This window comes from Poeciliopsis prolifica, unplaced genomic scaffold (genome assembly GCF_027474105.1).
Source record: "Poeciliopsis prolifica strain line A6 unplaced genomic scaffold, Auburn_PproV2 SCAFFOLD052, whole genome shotgun sequence".
NCBI lineage: Eukaryota > Metazoa > Chordata > Actinopteri > Cyprinodontiformes > Poeciliidae > Poeciliopsis > Poeciliopsis prolifica.
In genome coordinates this window covers 2,119,579-2,138,368 of record NW_026562427.1, presented here as the reverse complement: position 1 = coordinate 2,138,368, position 18,790 = coordinate 2,119,579, and the positions used below count along the sequence as shown (strand labels likewise).

At 42.8% G+C, this 18,790-nt stretch overlaps 3 protein-coding genes across 4 annotated transcripts in view; all 3 read left to right on the top strand.

Annotated features, from left to right (window-relative positions):
• The first annotated feature begins 715 nt into the window (after positions 1-715).
• Positions 716-18,790, top strand: part of hoxa3a (homeobox A3a) — a 33,316-nt gene continuing 15,241 nt past the window's right edge. Inside the window, exons 1-3 of one of the 2 annotated variants that reach the window (XM_055058940.1) lie at positions 739-824; positions 7,878-7,951; positions 13,899-14,035. The gene's annotated coding sequence lies outside the window, so the exon portion shown is untranslated. Of the gene's footprint in view, positions 825-7,877; positions 7,952-13,898; positions 14,036-18,790 lie in introns of both variants that reach the window. The other variant, XM_055058941.1, reaches the window with a different exon arrangement.
• Positions 2,238-6,751, top strand: hoxa5a (homeobox A5a). Its single transcript, XM_055058948.1, has 2 exons — positions 2,238-4,918; positions 5,585-6,751. The coding sequence occupies exons 1-2, from the start codon at positions 4,324-4,326 to the stop codon at positions 5,833-5,835; spliced, it is 846 nt and encodes a 281-aa protein (XP_054914923.1). The 5' UTR covers positions 2,238-4,323; the 3' UTR covers positions 5,836-6,751.
• On the top strand, positions 14,049-17,489 carry LOC129378604 (homeobox protein Hox-A4). Its single transcript, XM_055058949.1, has 2 exons — positions 14,049-15,796; positions 16,267-17,489. The coding sequence occupies exons 1-2, from the start codon at positions 15,367-15,369 to the stop codon at positions 16,611-16,613; spliced, it is 777 nt and encodes a 258-aa protein (XP_054914924.1). The 5' UTR covers positions 14,049-15,366; the 3' UTR covers positions 16,614-17,489.

Sequence of the window (18,790 nt, the reverse complement as noted above, 5' to 3'; positions counted from 1 at the left end):
TCTCGTCGATGCAGAAAATGTAAACATATGCAAAACAGGTTGTCCATATTCGGTCACCTGTGCAGGCTATTTTTGAAGTCTGCTCTGTGTGAGAGGTTAGATAAACAGCGAGGTTAAAGAATTTGAACTATGAGGATGCGAAGTGGGACTGGCTGCCTGCGGATGTTGAACTCTGCGTTCCCTTCCCTCTCCTCCTCTCTCTCGGTAAGATGGCGCCTGATGGCGACCTGCACCCCCTCCTTTCTCTTCTCTTTCTCCTTCTTTCTCCTCCCCTTTCCATCACCCACCCTTTCTCTCTCTCACCCTCCGTCCCCAGCGCCGGGCCATAAATCCGTTGTTGTTTATGAAAATTTACAACACAGCGCTTCAACTTTACGAGCCGACTCGGCTCCCCATTGGCTGGACGGCATGGTCACGTGTCATCGAGCCGTGAACATGAACTTTTTTATATTTATATATATATATATTTATATATATATAATTTCGAATAGAGGAATAGAGCAGCCTTTCATTTAGAAGACTCAGGCTTCCTTGCTCGACTCTCTCCACCAGTCACCTACCTCATGTTCAACTCTTTCTCATTCCTGCTATTTTGGAGATTATTGTCGGCATTTTTTCCCTCATTTTAAATCGAAACACGGGATCTATACACTGAGGCATGATTGGATATGTTTGGGCTTTTGACACGCCTTGGCGGGACAAATGGAAGGAGCGCTGGTGCGTCACTGACCCCCAGGAGTCCCGGTTTCCGTCCGTGGACTCAGCTGGAGGCTTTCCCCTTCCAGCCTTGATTTGCACTGTTGACATGCGGAGGCCGTCACAAGGTAAGGCAGCTGAAGTTCCCAGACTGCACATGTTCAGGCGTTTTTATGAATTTGTAAAGGGATACAACATTGCTCCATTTTCCTGTACATTGTTGAATTCAACGACAGGCACATGTTAATATCACATAGATACGTGCCCAGGTTGTTGAAAGACTGCGTCCATTTTGTGATATCTTCGTGTTCTGACTCGCCCATATGGACTTTATTTGTTTGTTGTATTGCTTTAAATGTGGTCTGTGAAATTCAAAACGTGCTCTTTGCTGCCCTCCTGTGGAAAACATTAGGAAAGGCTATAAAGGTCTGCCTTTAGTCCTGGTGCCAAAGAGCTTAACATTTGTGAATGAGCTTATTTTGTGTGTGATTATTTCCTGGACGTGTTTTGCATTTTACCTCAGCGTGCTCATTTTAAGCACTGAACCGTCAGACTTCGTGAAACTGCATGTTTTCAAAGCTGCAACTGGTGAACTGCAGACCTCAGTTTTGGAGCCAGAACATCACAGAGCTCAACATTTGACAATTTTTATTCTTGAAAGGGTTTTACATTGTTTCTGAACATACAGGCTTTAAATGTCAATGTGCAATCGCGGGATTGAAACTTTGCCGACCTTGTAGTGTCAGCTGCTGTGCTTCAAACATTTGCGTGCAGCCCCAGCAAAGCCCTCGTGGGTTGACATTTACATCTTTTGTTTCTTGTAAATCTTTTTCATTTTATTGTGTGACCATGCAAATCGTCAACATAGTGGCGTTACTAAATTCGAGACTTTGCTGCTTCAGTTGCTTTGCAGCGAATCGCTGATTGCAGCATAGGGAAAAAATAATAATAAATAACTGACAGTATATCTTTTTGTTCATTATTTTTAACTTGTCTTGTTAAAGTGGTGGATCAGATTATTACAGATGGTGATTATATCGGTGCATACACGTTTTGAAAATAAATGTAAATATTGCCCCCTTAAAGGGCTCTTTGCAGATATTTTTTAATGCTCGTTAACTTTTACAAACTGTTTTTTTTTTCACCAAACAATTTTTTCTTGTACATTCATATATTATGTGGCTGTAATACAGACAAGCACATATATAAATATTTCTATTTCTAGACATTTATGTATTCAGTTTCTAAAATTATTCTCTTTTTTTTTAAAAAAAAGGACAACGTTCATTTTTATTATCATTATTTCGACCGTGCAAAGATGGTTGCGCCCAAAAAAGTAAAAAAATAAAAAATAAAAAAAATAAAAGAGAGAGAGAGATTTGAAACATTATTATTTTTAAGAATAACATTATCTTTTAATTTTGCTCGTTTATTTTGGTGAACGTCCCCCTCGTATAAAAAGGCCAGTTGTAAAGCGATTTCTTCCAATCGTGTTGAGATGCTGCGTCGCTGTGAATGTGCCCCCCCGCCCCACCCCTGACCTCCATCTCGCCCCTCTGCCTCTCTCGTTCCTCCTTTCCTTTATTTCTATCTTCCTGGAGCTCTCGGGTATGTCCCTGCTTCAACTCAGATAGGTTTCGTGGGAACTTTGTTGCCATTGGCCCCAGCTCATAGATCAGCTGCTGTAAGCGTTGCAGTTTCGGCAACATGCTCCTTGCGCAGCAGCTCATGTGCAACATTTGTGCACTGCTTCGGCGTGCACCGATCCTTTCTGGACTCACCAAGTCGAACCCATGTCTTTGATCTCTGCGTTCTTAACGCGCAAGAATGGGCTTGTGCATTTGGGGAAATAAAACAAAAATGGCCGCTCCGGGGGTGAGAGAGGGCATGAACCAGGGAACAAGTCTGTGCCGCTGAGAGGCGAAGGTGCCATAAAAATTCCAGAAGAGAGAGAAAGAGAGGGAGAGTGAGAGAGAGAAAAAGCCAAACGGGAAGCTCTGGTCGTTGAATATGTGCACGGTTTTATGGAGGCTTCTGCGCCTTTATGTATACGATTCTGACCTAATTCCATCGTTCATCTCTTTATAATATAATGTCTGAAGCTGATTTATACATTTGTGATATAATGAAAAGCTGAACAGAGTGATTGGAATGCTTTGAACAGAGCAAAAACATTAAAAAAGAGACAGAATATAAGTTTCCAGCTGGAAGTTGTTTTTTTTTTCAGTGACCATTCTTCAAAATCATTGTTTGGAGAAATACAGAATTCTTCTGTGTCTGTGCAATTCTAAACAAAAATCAGCAAATTATAAATTTGGAGCACGATGAACCCCTTATTTCTTTTCTCCTGCCATAATTAGTCATTTTTCTATCTTTTCCTCTCTGTCATTTCAGAGACTATTTCTTCAGTTTGAAATTTTAATTTAAATTATTTGCGAAATATGCATATATTTGTTTTCCAACACTTTGTCCTCTCCCTCTCATCCTTTCCTCTGAGTTCGAGAACAAATCTCGGTTGCCGTTAGTTTCTCATAAAAAGAGAACTGTAATTCTCACATCGGTCTTAGTTGACATCTCACACACATATAAAAAGTAACTTTGCTGGAGGACGGAGTGTTTAAAAGTCAGAATGATTAAAGAGTCGCCTCTAAATAAGACAAAATAAGGTCGGATTATGTGCGTAAAAAAGACACGCAATAGCCATCTTCTAAAGTGTCTGATGCTTTGCACCGACCCATTCTAACCTGCTTAAAAACCATATTTCTGTGTTCATATAAAGCCTGTATGTGTGAGTATTCATTTTGCCAAAGTGGCACAAGCCGTAAAGGCTGTGAACGGCAGGCTCTGCTGCATTATTTGATCTTATGTATGTGATGTTTTGAGCTTCAATCTCCTCTCCCAACATTTACTCATCAGTACGTTCTCCCATAAAGTCGTTCAGCTCTTTTATAAGGGGAAAAGTGCAAAAAGAGCGCGGCCCTGTTCTGAATGGGCTTTTATTCTATTAACTGAGCCTATTTGCAGCCATCTCCCGGCACAACGTGCATAACAGATTCTGATCGAATTATTCCTGTACACTATCTCTGGAGAGATTGCACTCTCAGCATGTCACGTTGTATTGTTCGGGAGACCTCTTTCTTTGCCGCAATGGTCGTTAACCTCCGAATGACCCCCGTGTGTGGAGCCCACGCCTCGGAGAAGCGCCGCAGACAGTCAGTGCAACAGTTGCGCCAGAGGATGGCGCAGCACGACAGTGGAAAAACTCCTTGCGTAGCTGAGAGCTCAAGGCAGGGGAGGCGCGCACTCCCTCCCATCCCGCCCGAGTGTTTCCTGCGTGCACGAGTTTACCTCTGGAGGTCACCAGGCAGGATTTACGACTGGTCAACAAAAGCACGTGATTCTGCCTCGTACCCCATATTTGGGTGCCTACGTAAGAGAGAATCAAGTCCATGTCCCACTCTCATTTCCATAATTCATCATAAATTGTGCAAGGGTGCAATAGGACGCGCTAAAGCATAAGAGCCACAAATCAAGGAGCTGCAGGTTTATGCTGTTTACTTCCACCAAAATAATCACAAAAACAACAGCAATACCTGCAGCGGGCAAAAAAGGTGGAACTGTCAACAAATGAGCTCCTATTTTGTGAACTCATTCTGCGGTCGCTATCCCAATGGCGCGGACTTTCAGTTACATAATTATGGAGAGCATAATACCGCGAACGAGCAATACAGGGACTCCACGGCCATGCATTCCAGCAGGTACGGCTATGGCTACAACGGAATGGACTTGACGGTCGGGCGGACCGGCGGCGGACACTTTGTGGGCAGCGAGCGGACGCCGGGCTACTCCCCGACGCACACAGCGGCGGCAGCGGCCAGCCCTTCAGTGGAACCCGTCAGGTACAGCCAGTCCGCGGGCGGCAGCCAGAACTCGTCCCTTTCGCCTCCACCTGAGCCTGTGCCGTGCTCCTCCTCCACGGTGGCCAGCTTGTCGCCGGGCGCCGAGACGCAACCCCAACTCAGAGCCGTGAAGAACTCCATAAGTGGCGCCCAGTGCTCGAACGGGGGAGGCACGCTGTTGCTTGGTCGGGACTGTGCGTCCAAGGCTTCCCCCCTGGAGGAAGATAAGCCTGTGGGGAGCGCACCGACGACCCCTCAGAGTGCCGGCGACTCGGCACAGCCGCAGATATACCCGTGGATGAGAAAACTCCACATAAGTCATGGTAAACTGCTCTCTTTAATGATCTCTGATCGATTTTATGTCTTGTATGTGGAGCTGGAGCTGTTGTTTTTTTTTAAAGAAAGTATTGTAACTTGCAAACAAATCGCAGTGAAATTTCGCTATTTTATGTTCGTGGCGTTTGAAACAGATATTTAAAAAGTGGCACCAAATTGCGCCTCTCACCTGTTTTGTTAAAGCTTTGATTTACACAGATAAGGGTCATTTAGCAAAGCTCACCTTTTAGTCAGAGATTGAAATGTTGTTTACCGATACAATTTGAATTTTGAAACATTTTGTGTACTTACTTCAATTTCTGAAGTGTGTAGATGAATATATTAATGTCCAGATGGTTATCAATTCTTTTTCACTCAGTTCAGTTGCGCTCCACTCATTTGTGCAGCGCTATGGCACAACAAATGACATGGTAGGGATATTTCTATGATAAATTCATTAAGTTAAAACGGTTCCAGAAAGTCAAACTCAAATTTGCTTTCGGGGAGAAAAAAAATAAATATAATTTCGGATTCAAACTTTAAATTTCCAACTCGAATAATCAAACCCATGACGCACAGCTCCCCTTATCTTGGAAATAATGTCTCCAAACTTTACACACTCGTGTAAACGTTCTTTACAACTCTTTCTCTATCTGGTGTGCCTCTGTCCAAAGATTTGTCCGGACCTGAAGGGAAGCGAGCCCGAACCGCCTACACCCGGTACCAGACCCTGGAGCTGGAGAAGGAGTTCCACTTCAACCGGTACCTGACCCGCAGGCGGCGGATCGAGATCGCCCATGCCCTCTGCCTCTCCGAGAGACAGATCAAAATCTGGTTTCAGAACCGCAGAATGAAGTGGAAGAAGGACAACAAACTGAAGAGCATGAGCATGGCGGCCGCAGGCGGGGGTGCATACAGGCCTTGATAGCCCCCCTGCCCCCCCTGCATCCTCTCTCATAAATAAAGTGAAATGAAATAAACTATTGAAAGTGTACATAAAAAAATAAAAAAAAAATAAGAAAAAAAATCTCGCAAAGACTTGTTGGCGGAGGCTTTGAGCCACCTCGCCTTCTGTAAATGCCCCCATTAACCTTATATTTTCTTTATATTCTCACCGTGTTAATCAGTATGCGAGTAAAAATATGCATTCTGTACAGTTCTGTTTAGATTTAGGACAAAAAAAGAGAAAGAAACGTTTAAATTATTTCTTGTTCAGAAGGAGAAAAAAAAATCAAAAGCTTGAACTTGTCCAGTAAAAATCTGTGTGATGCACTCAAAACAGCAGTCTAATAAATACTAACTAAATAGAAGGTTTGTGTTTAGTTCTCTCTGTACATGTACTGTATATGTATGTATTTATTTGTCTCATGTATTGTGCCAACCTGTCAGAAAAAAAAGAAAAAATTCGCTTTCGATAACCAGCAAATAAGCGTTTTGTGTGCGTAATTGTATTGTGAACACACGTGTATGGACAGAGGTGCCGTCTCGCCCCTTTGTATGTACAGTGGCGGTGCTTTGTTTTTTTAAGTTGTTTTTTTTTTTCTTTCTTTTTTTTTTATGCAGGAGATTATGTTTGACTTGCTCACCTGGGCGCAGCAAAGTTAACAAAAAAAAAGAAACAAACAAAAAAAAAAACGTGTTCGTCCCTGTTTTTTCTTGCTGTTTCTATGTGGAAGGTCCCCCACCTTTATGACTTCATCGTGATGAGCTTCTTTTTTTTGTAAATGTTTTTCAGAGACTGGAAAGAGGTTGAAAAAATATGCTACAATAATCAGAAGAATGATATCGATGCTCATGTTGATGATGGCTGTCATAGCCGTGATAATAAACTTTTTACTGGAAACGGCAACTTTAGTGAGTTTCTTTATCAGCTTTTTGATGCGCAGGGTCACTTGGTGGAGGATTTTTCCTCCAAAAACTGGACATGTGTTTTTTATTGCTATTTGGGGTTGGCTAGTTTTTCTCTTCTTTATGACAGAAAAAAATACATTTCCTGATTTAGTTTAGACTAAATCCGGATTTAGTCTAAACTAAGAAGTCAAAAATCTTGTTGAGAGAATCATCCTCAAAACCTTGAACCGCATTTACTCATGAAAACCTCCACTACCGGTAGACCTCTTTAATATATAGCTTTTTCATTTATTCTTTAACTTTTTATCTTCAATTACATTTAGACATAACCTCTTTTCACTTTTGATTTTACAACCTCATTTAGTTATTTGGCTGTTTTCAGCCGGGTTCAGGAACCAGTGGACATCTTTATCTGAACGCTTTTTTCACCCTTTTGCATTTCCGCCACATTTTGTTTATGCTGAGGCATCTGCGGTTTTCTTCTTTGTGGTTAATTCTAGGCCTCTGCTCGCTCTTCCTAAACATTCAATCCCCCCACCACACAAAAAAGAAAAAAAAAAGAAAAAACACAACAAAAACAAACGAAACAAAAAACAAAACAAAACAAAAAAGTCAAAGTCTCCTTGCCTTTTCCGAGCCATATTCGGTTGAATTCAACAGGTTCTCTCATTGAATGAAGGCTGTTACTCACCTTGGTCTGGTGTTGCATGGGAAGTGGTATTGGTAGGGGAGGTGTGTGTGTGGGGGGGACGGGGGTGACTCCACTAACAAGCCCTAAGCAGGGGCCGACCAGTCCACCCCCCCACCCCTCTTTGCGCACACTCTTCTGAGCAATCCCCAGCAAATTAACTCGACTTTTTTCCCCGGCTGTAAACTTTATTACAGGGCCGATTCTGGCTCCTCTTGACATTTGGGTGCTAAATGAATGGGGGGTTTTGTCTATGAATTAGATCGTAAAAAATCAGCCGGCAGAGCGGCCAGATAGGCTCACTGGCCATAAACGGTCACGTGGTGGGCCATTAAAGTAAGTTTTATGGTTTTGGGGAGTTGACAGTATATTGCACATAACATATAATCGCAGTGAGGGCGAAGCCTTGTCTGACTCTCTCTTTGCAGCCTCTGTTGCTCGGACTTTCCTCTCAGCGTGGACCGGACACTCTCTCTCTCCAGGATGAAGACCGCCTCTCAGGGTAAGTTTCTCCAGACTAACCGGTAGCCAGAGTGCAGTCACCCCCGTGTTAAACAGCCGTATTATTGTGTTCGCTCCTCTCTCTATCCGTCCCTATTAGTGCATTACACTAATTTGTCAGTTGTGGAGTGCTGGATACTGGTCTCGGCAGATGTTGCGCAGGGTTGGGTCCAGCTCATGGCTATTTAATTGCTTCCTTTCCTGCGTAACTTGTTTCCCCTCCATCTGCGGTGTAACTCATAATCCATTTTTACATGTTGGATAATTATCCCTATGTCCATTTCCACCCCCACAAAACTTGTCGTTTTATTACATTGGAGGACTCACAGACCGTGCAGCCAGAACTGCTCCATATAGGGCAGCAGGAGAGCGGGCGGTGTTGCCTGATAAAGTTAAGCCCTGATGCAGGCCTGCGGATGCACAATGTGTGATTGGATTGCGATTGCACAGATGACTTTTTGGCGCACGCATGAAGGTCCGTGGTCGCTGAGGGAAAGAGCAAAAGTTGCAGGAGCGCAAACGTGCGCTCCACATGTTGGATGCGCGTGGAGGTGGACTTTGGTGGTTCGCTGTAAACACTGTCGAGTAAACACAACACAGGAAGAAGCAACAACGAGGGAAACGTTCAACAAGGAATTCCGTTTTGTGTCAACCAAGCTTTTCTTCTCCCTGTGTGTGTGTATTCAGGGTTGAAAAGTTCAGTTGACCTAAAAAAAAAGTCACTCTCGCTTTGCGGGTGACCTCTTGTCTCGTCTGAACAAGGGCAAAGGCGGTCATAAGTGGGAAAAGCGTTGAATAAAATAAAATAAATCTTCATAACATGCTGATTGCAATTTTTGTTATAAACAGAGACATTTAGAGTGACAATGTTTTATTACATTTTAGTGCATTTTAGTAGCCTTAACAATAATAATGTGTGTCAGTCTCCTATTTTACACGCAAACAAGTGTGACATAAGTAAGAAACTGTTGGGAGCTGAGAAAACTGGTGACGAGAATGAAATTAAATATTATGAAATATGACCAAATATGGTCATATTTCATAATATTCGATTGGAGGTGACCACGTGGCTGTCTTCTTAGTCGGCCAGACAGATTAAGTGGAGGTTTGCGACGGTTCGGAGGCCTTGTCGAAAAACAGCTTTGGGAGCTCAGAATATGGCGCTGCAGCGAATTCTTCCAGGTGGGAAAAATAACAATCCAATCGGACATTCGTTGAGAAAACTCGTTTGGTGAACCGAGTTCACTCGTGGTTCGATTGAAATTCAAACAACTTTATATAAACCGCTGTCGTAGGAAGAGCAGATCTGTTAGACGGTTTTTTTTTTCATATGCAAATAAAAATATCAATTTGCAAAATCAGTAGATTCAGTTGTCTACTAATTTCTATCGTAATGTGAAGTGGACGTAAAAAAAAAAACACCCCAACAAAAACTAAAACATATATTTGTTTCTACACTCCCCAGTTTCATTTGAGGCATACTGAAAATCAAACAGGACGTGCCTCGAGCGCGGATCTATGGAACCGAGGCGCCCCCCACGCCTCCTTTCTCTTCCCCCTTGCCAATATTTCAAATAAGGGAGACAGTTCGACAGGGCCCCATGTGCAGCGCGCTGCCAGGCTAAGATAGAGAAGGGGAGCGCTGCTGTGGGTTCATCCGGAGGTCAGCCCCTCAGCACAAAGATGAATCTGCATCCTCTCGGAGCCACCAGCAGAGCTCGCTTTAGGCCAAGTTCACTGTCACCCTGCTGCATGCAGAGGAAAACAAGGAAAAATAAACCGCTTCCACATGCATGCACGGCGGCAAACGCGCGCACGCCTTCTCGGCAATGCCAGATTGCCCACGAGGACAGTGCACGGAAATGAAGTTAGCGAAGGTTGCAAAGCCTGCGGTTATGCACCAACGCCGGAGGGACTGATGTGTACAGAGACAGAGAGGGAGGGAGAGAGAGAAAGTTTTGAAGTGATGCTTCCAACAAAGTGTTTCCCCTGCTTTGCTTGCTCTGAATCTAATGGATGATTTGCATATTTTACAGCCCTATCAGCCTTGAGCTGGAGCTTGGTGCTGGATTGATTTCCTCCTCACAGTCACTGGGAATGATCACAAAGACGCAAAAGCATTTCACATCTTGGTTTTGGCAACTCGTCTGCTTATCAAATTTGTGGAAAATGATAATTAGTGCATATTAAAAGAGTCGACTTCTTCTTCTTTGTGTGTGTGTGTATATATATATATATATATATATATATATTTCTGTATATATATATATATATGTATATTGGGAAAGGCTGTGGGAGGTTGCAGATATCTCTCCTGGCTGCTACTGATGAGAGCGATATATGTTGCAGAAAAGGAGGAGGAGGAGGAAAAATTGGGGTCAAAAGTTTACGCGCTGAACAAGTCTCCGTCATCTGTTCACTCGGCGCTTGATGCCAGCCTTTATAAAAGCGATCTTGACTCTCCACACAAAAGGCAGAATAGCTTTGCATTACATATGTTGCACGGTGCACTCCAGGTGAACCCTGGATGCGCAGTGACCTCGCGTTAGGGACCAGAGAGGGGGTGAAAGGGACACCCCCCCACACACACACACACCCCTACACGCACGCACGCACACACACACACACACACACACACACACACACACACACACACACACACACACACACACTCCACGGGTCTCTCCCCCGCCTCAGCAACAAGATTGAGTGTTTGGCGTTTTATTAGGGCGGCTGATTGGTGAATTTCCTTTGAATAAATTGCATCTGATATGTTTAGGGACGAGGGCAACATTTGCATTTTGAGGATTGATACTCTCGACCCGGTCACAGGGTAATGAGAAGACCTCCACCCCCACCCTGAATAAGCCCCAGATCCTTTAAAAACATTTAGCCCCGCTCTTCCTGATCAGCTGAATAGAGTCCTTTAAAAAAAAAAAAAAGAAGAAAACTAGAAATGCCACAGATGTTTGCTGTTTTTTTTCCTTGCGTTTTATCAAACAGTTTTGGATTTTTTTGTTGTCAGACATTTGTTCTAATTGTATTGTCCTACGAAAGGTAATAACATCCAATCAGCAAATGCATATTTTTAATTCAGTTACAATTATTAACCTTTTCACCCTGAGAATTTTTTTTTTTATATTGAAAATACCTGGAAAAACACGGCATTGCCTTTTCTATAAACATCCGTTAGGGAGTGAAAATATGAGGAAATTACGTTTGTTGATGTCTAAACGCGGTATAAAGATGAAAAAGCTACAAACACTGTTTTTTTATTTATGCACATAAAATCAAATAAGCTGCAAAGCGTAAATGTGATCTGCCGCCTTTGTGCATCAGGCGCTACATTACAGAACAGACAAATAAACGGGTTTTATCTTCTGAATGTGTCGCTGAAAAGAAAGCTTGAAAAATCGTCGACAAAATGTCCCAGGGTTAATCAAATAGGCCGAAGAATCCTTACCTTCATATTCTTTGTTTTTTCAAAAAATACAAAAAAATGTGAATAGGACAAATAGGGTAGAAAGCAAAATTCGCATCATACATTTTCCGGCCTAAATATTAAAAATCCCCGACCTACTTTAGACATAACATAAGAAAGATGTGCATATGGTCTGTTTGGAGAGTTGTCCTAGAAATGGTCTCAAAATGTAAACAAGCACAAGTAGCTATTGATTTCCAGACCAGATTCCTTGGCTTCATAATTTATCACAATTGTGAAACAATTAGCAGACAGTCAAACAGAGGATGGATGACACACCTTTTACGTTTAAAACATGTTTTTCTTTTAATATCACGTCATACTTATGTCACCTGGAAAGAATACACAAAATCACATCACGGAACATTCTTTCTATTGCAACTTTGACATGGAATGAATGGAGAAGGAATGCTTAATTCCACATATTTAAAAAAAAAAACGCTCATTATTCTTATTTAGATATTGTTTATGATTTAAAATGAATTGCATTCCACATATAATAACATCGTTAGTGATTATTTTTTGCGTTTAATAACCAATTAAAATTTAACTTTGTCCAAGTATGTTTCATAATAATTTTGAGAAGATGTAGTTGGGTAAAAAATAAAAGTAAAAAAAGTTCCATCAGGTCTAGGTTCAAAGTTAAAGCGTCCTCAATGAGTTAGTGACGTCTAGTTGCTCCACGTCTTGTGATTGTGCACCTTCATCCTAAAAAGGAGGATTAGTTCATTAGTTTCAATACACAGTGCGGATTATATGGATTCCTGGAAACGTCATATAGGGTCAAAGGTATTTTATCATCAAAATATCAGTTAATTTTTTTCTTTGAAAGATTCGATATTTTCTGTATTTCTTGTTTTTGCAGGATCGTTTGCACCCAAGATAACTTGCGCCGTTTGAAGGAAGAAACAAACAGGCAGGAAAACGTCTTTTGTCCAAACGTTCAGCGCGTCCAGTCAAAACTAACAGCTGTAGACAGACGTCAGTTACTCTAATGGCTAATTGTTGCTGCAATAGCCAAGCTGTGAAAACGTCACAGCGCCATGCATTCCACGCAAAAACGATTATATTACTAATCTCAGCCCAAGCCACAGTGTTTCTTTAAAGACGTGAAGTGTGCATGTTTCTATGTCAGTTCTAGAATTTTTCTTGCCCATGCAGACAGAAGACCTTGTGAGAGCCATACACAATCTGTCACCATCATCTCAAAGCACTTCTCTGATAATCCAAATTTACTGTACACTGTCAACATGATATATATGGGCTGACTCGACCTTCACTTCGCAGTGTGTATGCGCCTGGAAAGCCAACACCTCGAACCCATTCACCGTGAAAGCTGAAATTTCAACTCCAGCCTGTTGCGGTTTCAGGCGTGATTTTCAGTTTTAAATCTTGCGGGAAATTGCGCGAATAACGAGCGTGTTATCACACGCTTTCGTCGGATTTCATTGGGACTGAAGGTAGATTAGCTTTCTTTTCTTGCATTTTTGGCACGAGCGTCTCCAGGAGCCAATGCGCGCAGGCCGGAAGCAGATAACAGGAGCGATCTGAAGCTGTTCGTTCTCGCCCTTTCCTAAGAATGACGTTTTTAAAAAAAGGTGTCCGAGGTGAATAACAGCAACAAGTAGAATCATTTGTAAAACTCGCAGCCGCTCCCAGCCTTGTCGGCTTAATTTACTGTAAGTGGATAACGGCTTAGACGACCAGCTCTATATTTATGCTGGGCCCGTGTTAGAATAGAAAGTGTGAATTTAGATATCATGTGTAGCCTCCTTACCCGCCGACATTATGTTGACACATTGCCTCTCAGGTGGTCTCTGCGGCCGTGTAGGACGCAGTGAATCTCCAGTATGCCATTTGCAATAAGTTAGGATGGATACTTAAACCGCTCTGGCTCAGTGCGCACAGGCCTGTCTGTTCTCAGTCGCTTTATTCCAAAAAAATCTGCAACTTTTTTGAAGAGAAGGACTCTTGAATATATCAGAAAGCCCTTCATTCACATGCAATTCATACCCTCACGTCTGAACGTATAAGTATTTTTGCAAACGTGTTACCAAGAAATCCCTTGAGGAACCTCCTTGTGTGTTGAAGTGCGCGCCCCCTGAAGAGCTAAAGAGAGCCTCGCAAAACTGAAGTCCAAGTCCGGGGTGAACCCCAGGTCACCGCGTCTAACAGATATGAAAATGTCGCCTCTTTGGAAAAAAAAGAGGGGGCAACGCCTTGTTGTTTAACAAAGACTGTCAATGGGCAAGATTAATCAGAAACAAAATGGAAACGGTGTCACCTCGGGGTCAGGCAGAAGTTATCTATGAGTAGGGGAGCGACAAAAAAAGGAAAAAGAATAGGAGAGAGGCTGAGCAGCAGCAGCAGAACAGAAAAAAAATAGGGAGAGAAAAGGAGAAAAAAGAAAAGAAAGCTTTCAGTATTTCCTTAAGTTTTGTGGGCCCCTTCTGGTTCTCTCTTGCAGAGGCCTTGTCGAGGTGGACCAGACCCGAGAGGAGCTGCTGCTGTTGTTGCATCCGCGAGGAGCGCGGATACAGAGGGTCATCTCGGATAAGGAGCGGAAACTGGACGTGAACATGAAGGCTGATGGCGAACAGCACGGTCAGACATGCTTTTTCATTATGTCCTTCCAAACATGCAACATGTCTTTTATCTTCTGTTTTCACTTTATATAATCAGATTTTATTATTATTTTTGTATCTCATTGAAACACAAACAATTTAGAATTTCAAAGCAGGTTTCTGTACATTTTTCTTCTTCTTCTCATTATTATTATTATTATTATTATTATTATTATTATTATTATTATTATTATTATTATTATTAGCACCATTGTTGTTGTTGTTAACAGCAACAACCGCAACAATACTAAACTAACTAAAAAAAATATATTGCAGTGCTTGATGAAACTGAGAACAGAGAAAACTGTGTGAGTTTTGGTAGCACAAATTTGAAAGGCTTCTTAAATTACTTTCCATGACGTATAAGTTTATTCAGGGGCATTATTGCAAGTAAAATATGTGGTCATCCTCAATGCACGGACACTCTCAGTTCTGACGTGCAGCTCCCTATAAATGCTTCTGCAGGGTATTTGCTTTTGCGTCCGGCTGTATTACACATGCAAATCAAATGTTTTAAGTGTTAGACAAATTTATTTTCCTTTTAATAGAAGTCGACAAACGGCGTTGCACGCTTTCAGCACACGCCAAGCTTACCCTGCAAAATATGGCTATGCAGACTCTCCATCATGTTGTCAAACAAATAAAAAAAAGCCGTTTTATTGTTTTTTTAAGCAAACTATTGAGTTAAAAGATTGGGCTCGGCAGATTAGAGGACGTTTTTCTCTTTTTTTAAATTTGAAGATATTTCAAAGCAGAGTTTTGCAGGTTGTTTGCACGTGTTGTGCGTGAATCAGAAGACACGTGCCAGTTTTTGAAGGATGCGCAAACCCGTGAAGACTTTCGAGGCTTTTGACATCTTTTGTTCTCTTTTGCAACCGTGATAATTTTGATGTGCTCCCAATTGAAATATGTCTTGCATCTTTGGGATGCAACAGATTCCAGTTGCAAGCACTGGTGTTCACCAGGAGCACGGCCAGATTTACTCTGCTTTCAGCTGAGACGCTGAACCTCACCCACCAAAGTTCGGACTCATGCAGTAAACAACTTAGCAGATTACTTTTGCTTTATATGCTGTGATTTAATAAGGAAAACACCAACGTAAGCCAGTCCGAGCGCTGCTGCTGGTACCAGTGCCATGCTTTTCCATTGGTTCCTGTTTACATGATGCCCACAGGACAGACGGTGATTGGTGGCCTCCTCGCACGTGACCAGACAACTTTGTACATTTGACAGGGGGGAGTAGGAGGGTTTTGTGGAGATCAGAAAAACGACAGCGCGATAAAAATTAGTATTGTTGCACTTCACAAATTAATGACCATGAGTTCCTACTTGATAAACTCCAACTACATCGAGCCTTCCTTCCCACCATGCGACGAGTACCAGCAGAGCGGATATATCCCCAGCCACGGCGACTACTACGAGCGGCCAAAGGATACGGGCTTCCCCCATCACGACGAGCAATCCTATCCGAGGTCAGGCTACGCGGAGACGGGCTATGACTACGGAACCGTCCCCTCAGCTGCCGCCGCTGCAGGACTCGACGATTTCGGCGACGGACACCACGCACAGCCGCAGCCGGTCCCACAGAGCCACGGCGCTCGCCTCTCCGCGGCGCCAGACGGTGGCGCAGGGGCAAACGGGAGCAAAGACTGCAGCCTCGCCGGTGAAGTGTACCCCGGCGTGGCGAAGGGCAAGGAGCCGGTTGTCTACCCGTGGATGAAAAAGGTCCACGTTAGCAGCGGTGAGTTCCCAGCCACTGGAAACACAAGCATGAGCCCACTGAGGCAGCACTAGTAGCAGCCCTTACAGCAGCAATTTACGACTATCGAGCAGCAGGGTCGGTAATTAAGGACCCTCGTAAATTTTATTGCCTGTGTTCGTCTGTCTGGGGCCGTGCGCCTTTGTTGCTTTTTAACCCAAACTACCTTCTAGCACTGGAGGCGAGCCAAAGTGTTATATTCCGCCCTGCTGTTTTTGTTAATCATTCCTAAGCTTTGATGTGTCCCTGGATGCGAGTGCTTGTACACATTCTCTTCTGTTAAGGAGAAGAGAGTTTAGAAACCGGCTGCAGAAACGTGGTGCACGAATTATGCAATATGCATGTGCAGAGGGCACACATAAAAAACAAACAAAAAACAACAAACAATGCCTTCTTAAACCTGCATGTAACACCTGCCTCCCACCCCCCCAACCCCCTTTCCCGTCTCCCAGTCAATGCCAGTTACAATGGAGGGGTGCCCAAGAGGTCCCGCACTGCCTACACCCGCCAGCAGGCTCTAGAGCTGGAGAAGGAGTTCCACTTCAACCGCTACCTGACCCGGCGCAGACGGGTGGAGATCGCGCACACCATGTGCCTGTCCGAGCGCCAGGTCAAGATCTGGTTCCAGAACCGTAGGATGAAGTGGAAGAAGGAGCACAAGCTTCCCAATACAAAGATCCGCTCATCATCCGGGTCGGCCTCTTCCTCAGCCTCCGGGGCCCAGCAGCAGCAGCACCAACAGCAGCAGATCAAAACAGGCCAGCAGCTTGTCCCAACGCCGTGCACAGTTGGTCTATAGTGCCCAGGATAACAGACCCCACATAATCCAGACTGAGATGGCGAACAACACATGTGGAATTCGATGGACCGATTTTCAGTATTTTACACTCATGGTGTTATATCTCTGTAAGCTTGCACATTGGGCCTGTGCCGCGTCCTTTGTACACCCTTTCGTCCTCACCCCCACCCTTCATATAAGCTTGAAAAATCACCTTTAATTGCCACGGTGGCAACTGAAGTGTTTGGTTTCTGATGGAAAAGAAGGAAGGAAGGAAAGAAGGAAGGAAAAAAATAATAAACAAAATAAAATCCAACGCACATTCAGACGTGTAGGATTTGGATCACAAAGTGTGTATCATTGCAGTTAAAACTGAGTCAGGTGAAAAGTAAGTTTGTGGTCATTTTTTTTCTATATGTTCTTTACGATTATTATTGTTTTATGACCATTGGTCATGGAAAGTTCTAATATACTTGAAAGATATTTAGGAGACTCTGTAGATGCCTGTTTATTTAGGGTGGGGGGCTGTTTTAGGTAGGGTGGGGGGATTGGGGGGTATCAGTCAGGGGAGCAGCAGTGTAGTTCGTGTGTTTGACTGGGTTGGTTCTTACTGTTGAATGTATAGTCCAGGTGACGCTCACATCAAATGTACATAGACAAATCCTACCTAATGAAGGCACAATGAGGGAAAAAGGCGTTTTTTTTTTCGTGTCAAGTTCTGTCGATGTTGTACACAAAGTCCATATAGATTCATTTGTGCTCCCGTGCGTCCTTATGCTGTGTTGTGTTCCAAACTGTGAATATTTGTATGTGCTGTCTCAGTAATGACCAATGTAATGTAGGCTATATAGTGTAGGTTAAACCTGTCCTTGTGAAATAAAATATGTGCTCCACTTACGAGGCTTGACGCGGTTGTGGATGTTTTTGTCATCGCCAGTATTGATTTCACTTCAGCGCAACAGCCTGTTTTCAAAGGCGTTCGTTCGTTTACGCGCGGTTTTACGCGAACTCTTAAAGATCTTTTTTTTTAAGTAATCCTTATTAATTATTAAAGCTAGACATTAGGAGGCAGAGTTTAACTATCAATTATTTTCTTCATTCTACGCTGAGATATTGCCATCTACCCAGGAATTTGACGTCCGTGGGAATATTTTAATGGTATTTTATTGCATCTGTTATGCCCTCCCAAAATGTTAAAAATGTGACTTTTGTTTGTCTTGTACGTCCGGTCCAAATTTAGCCTGAACAGAAACGCAGAGGGTCCGGCTTGGTCAGCCAATTTTAAAAACGACACACACCTTGAAACAACAGTTTGACATCAGCAGACTTTTGTTATTATTATTATTACTATTGTAACTTATTTTTTATTTTACATTTCATTTATGGTTTCACGACATTAACACAAAATTTGATGTTGTCATTTCTACATTTATTCATCAAAAATATGAACTTCACTGATTAGAATATTTGCCAATCGTCGCTGTTGAAAACCTTGCTGTGTGCGTTAAAACGCTATTTCTGCACGGCCCTATTTAAATAATTGTTTTTCTTTTCTGACAGTATATGGCATTTGCATTGAGCTTTAATTTGGAGATCAATGCGCCATGCGGTGTATTTTTTTTTCCTTTCGGGGTGCAACTACTAGTGGTGTGAACGCCAATATCCGTCTTGTTACTTTCGTCAAGACACGTGTTTGCATCTTCCTGTTGTGTTTTTCATCGCTCGCTTGTCTGAGATTCAAATCCGTGCACGTGCATAGCATGTTGTGCGGATGTTCTTGTATTAGGAAGATATGTGGCAGAAACACATGATCCGAGTCCACGCAGTATTAGCTGACAGCAAGTTTTTTTTCCTTCTATCATATAGAAACAGAAAATGTCAGAATTGTCTTCCATCTACAAGTTGATGTTGAAAAGTTAAAGCTGAAACGAGATAGTAAATGTTTTAATAGATGTTTAAGTGCGGGTTTAATGTGGCCGGGATAGTTCAAGAAAGCTATCCATGCATTATTTTTGAACGTTTATTTTGGCTAAATATGGGGCAAAACATTCTCCAAGGCTAAAAACAAAGACTAGAAAAGATATCCTGTACATACACTGTTTGGTAAAACAGCAAACCTGAACAGTTGCGCATATCCTGCCACACATATTATTCCAACTTTGCCACTCCAATGATAACCCAGCCAACGCTACAACACC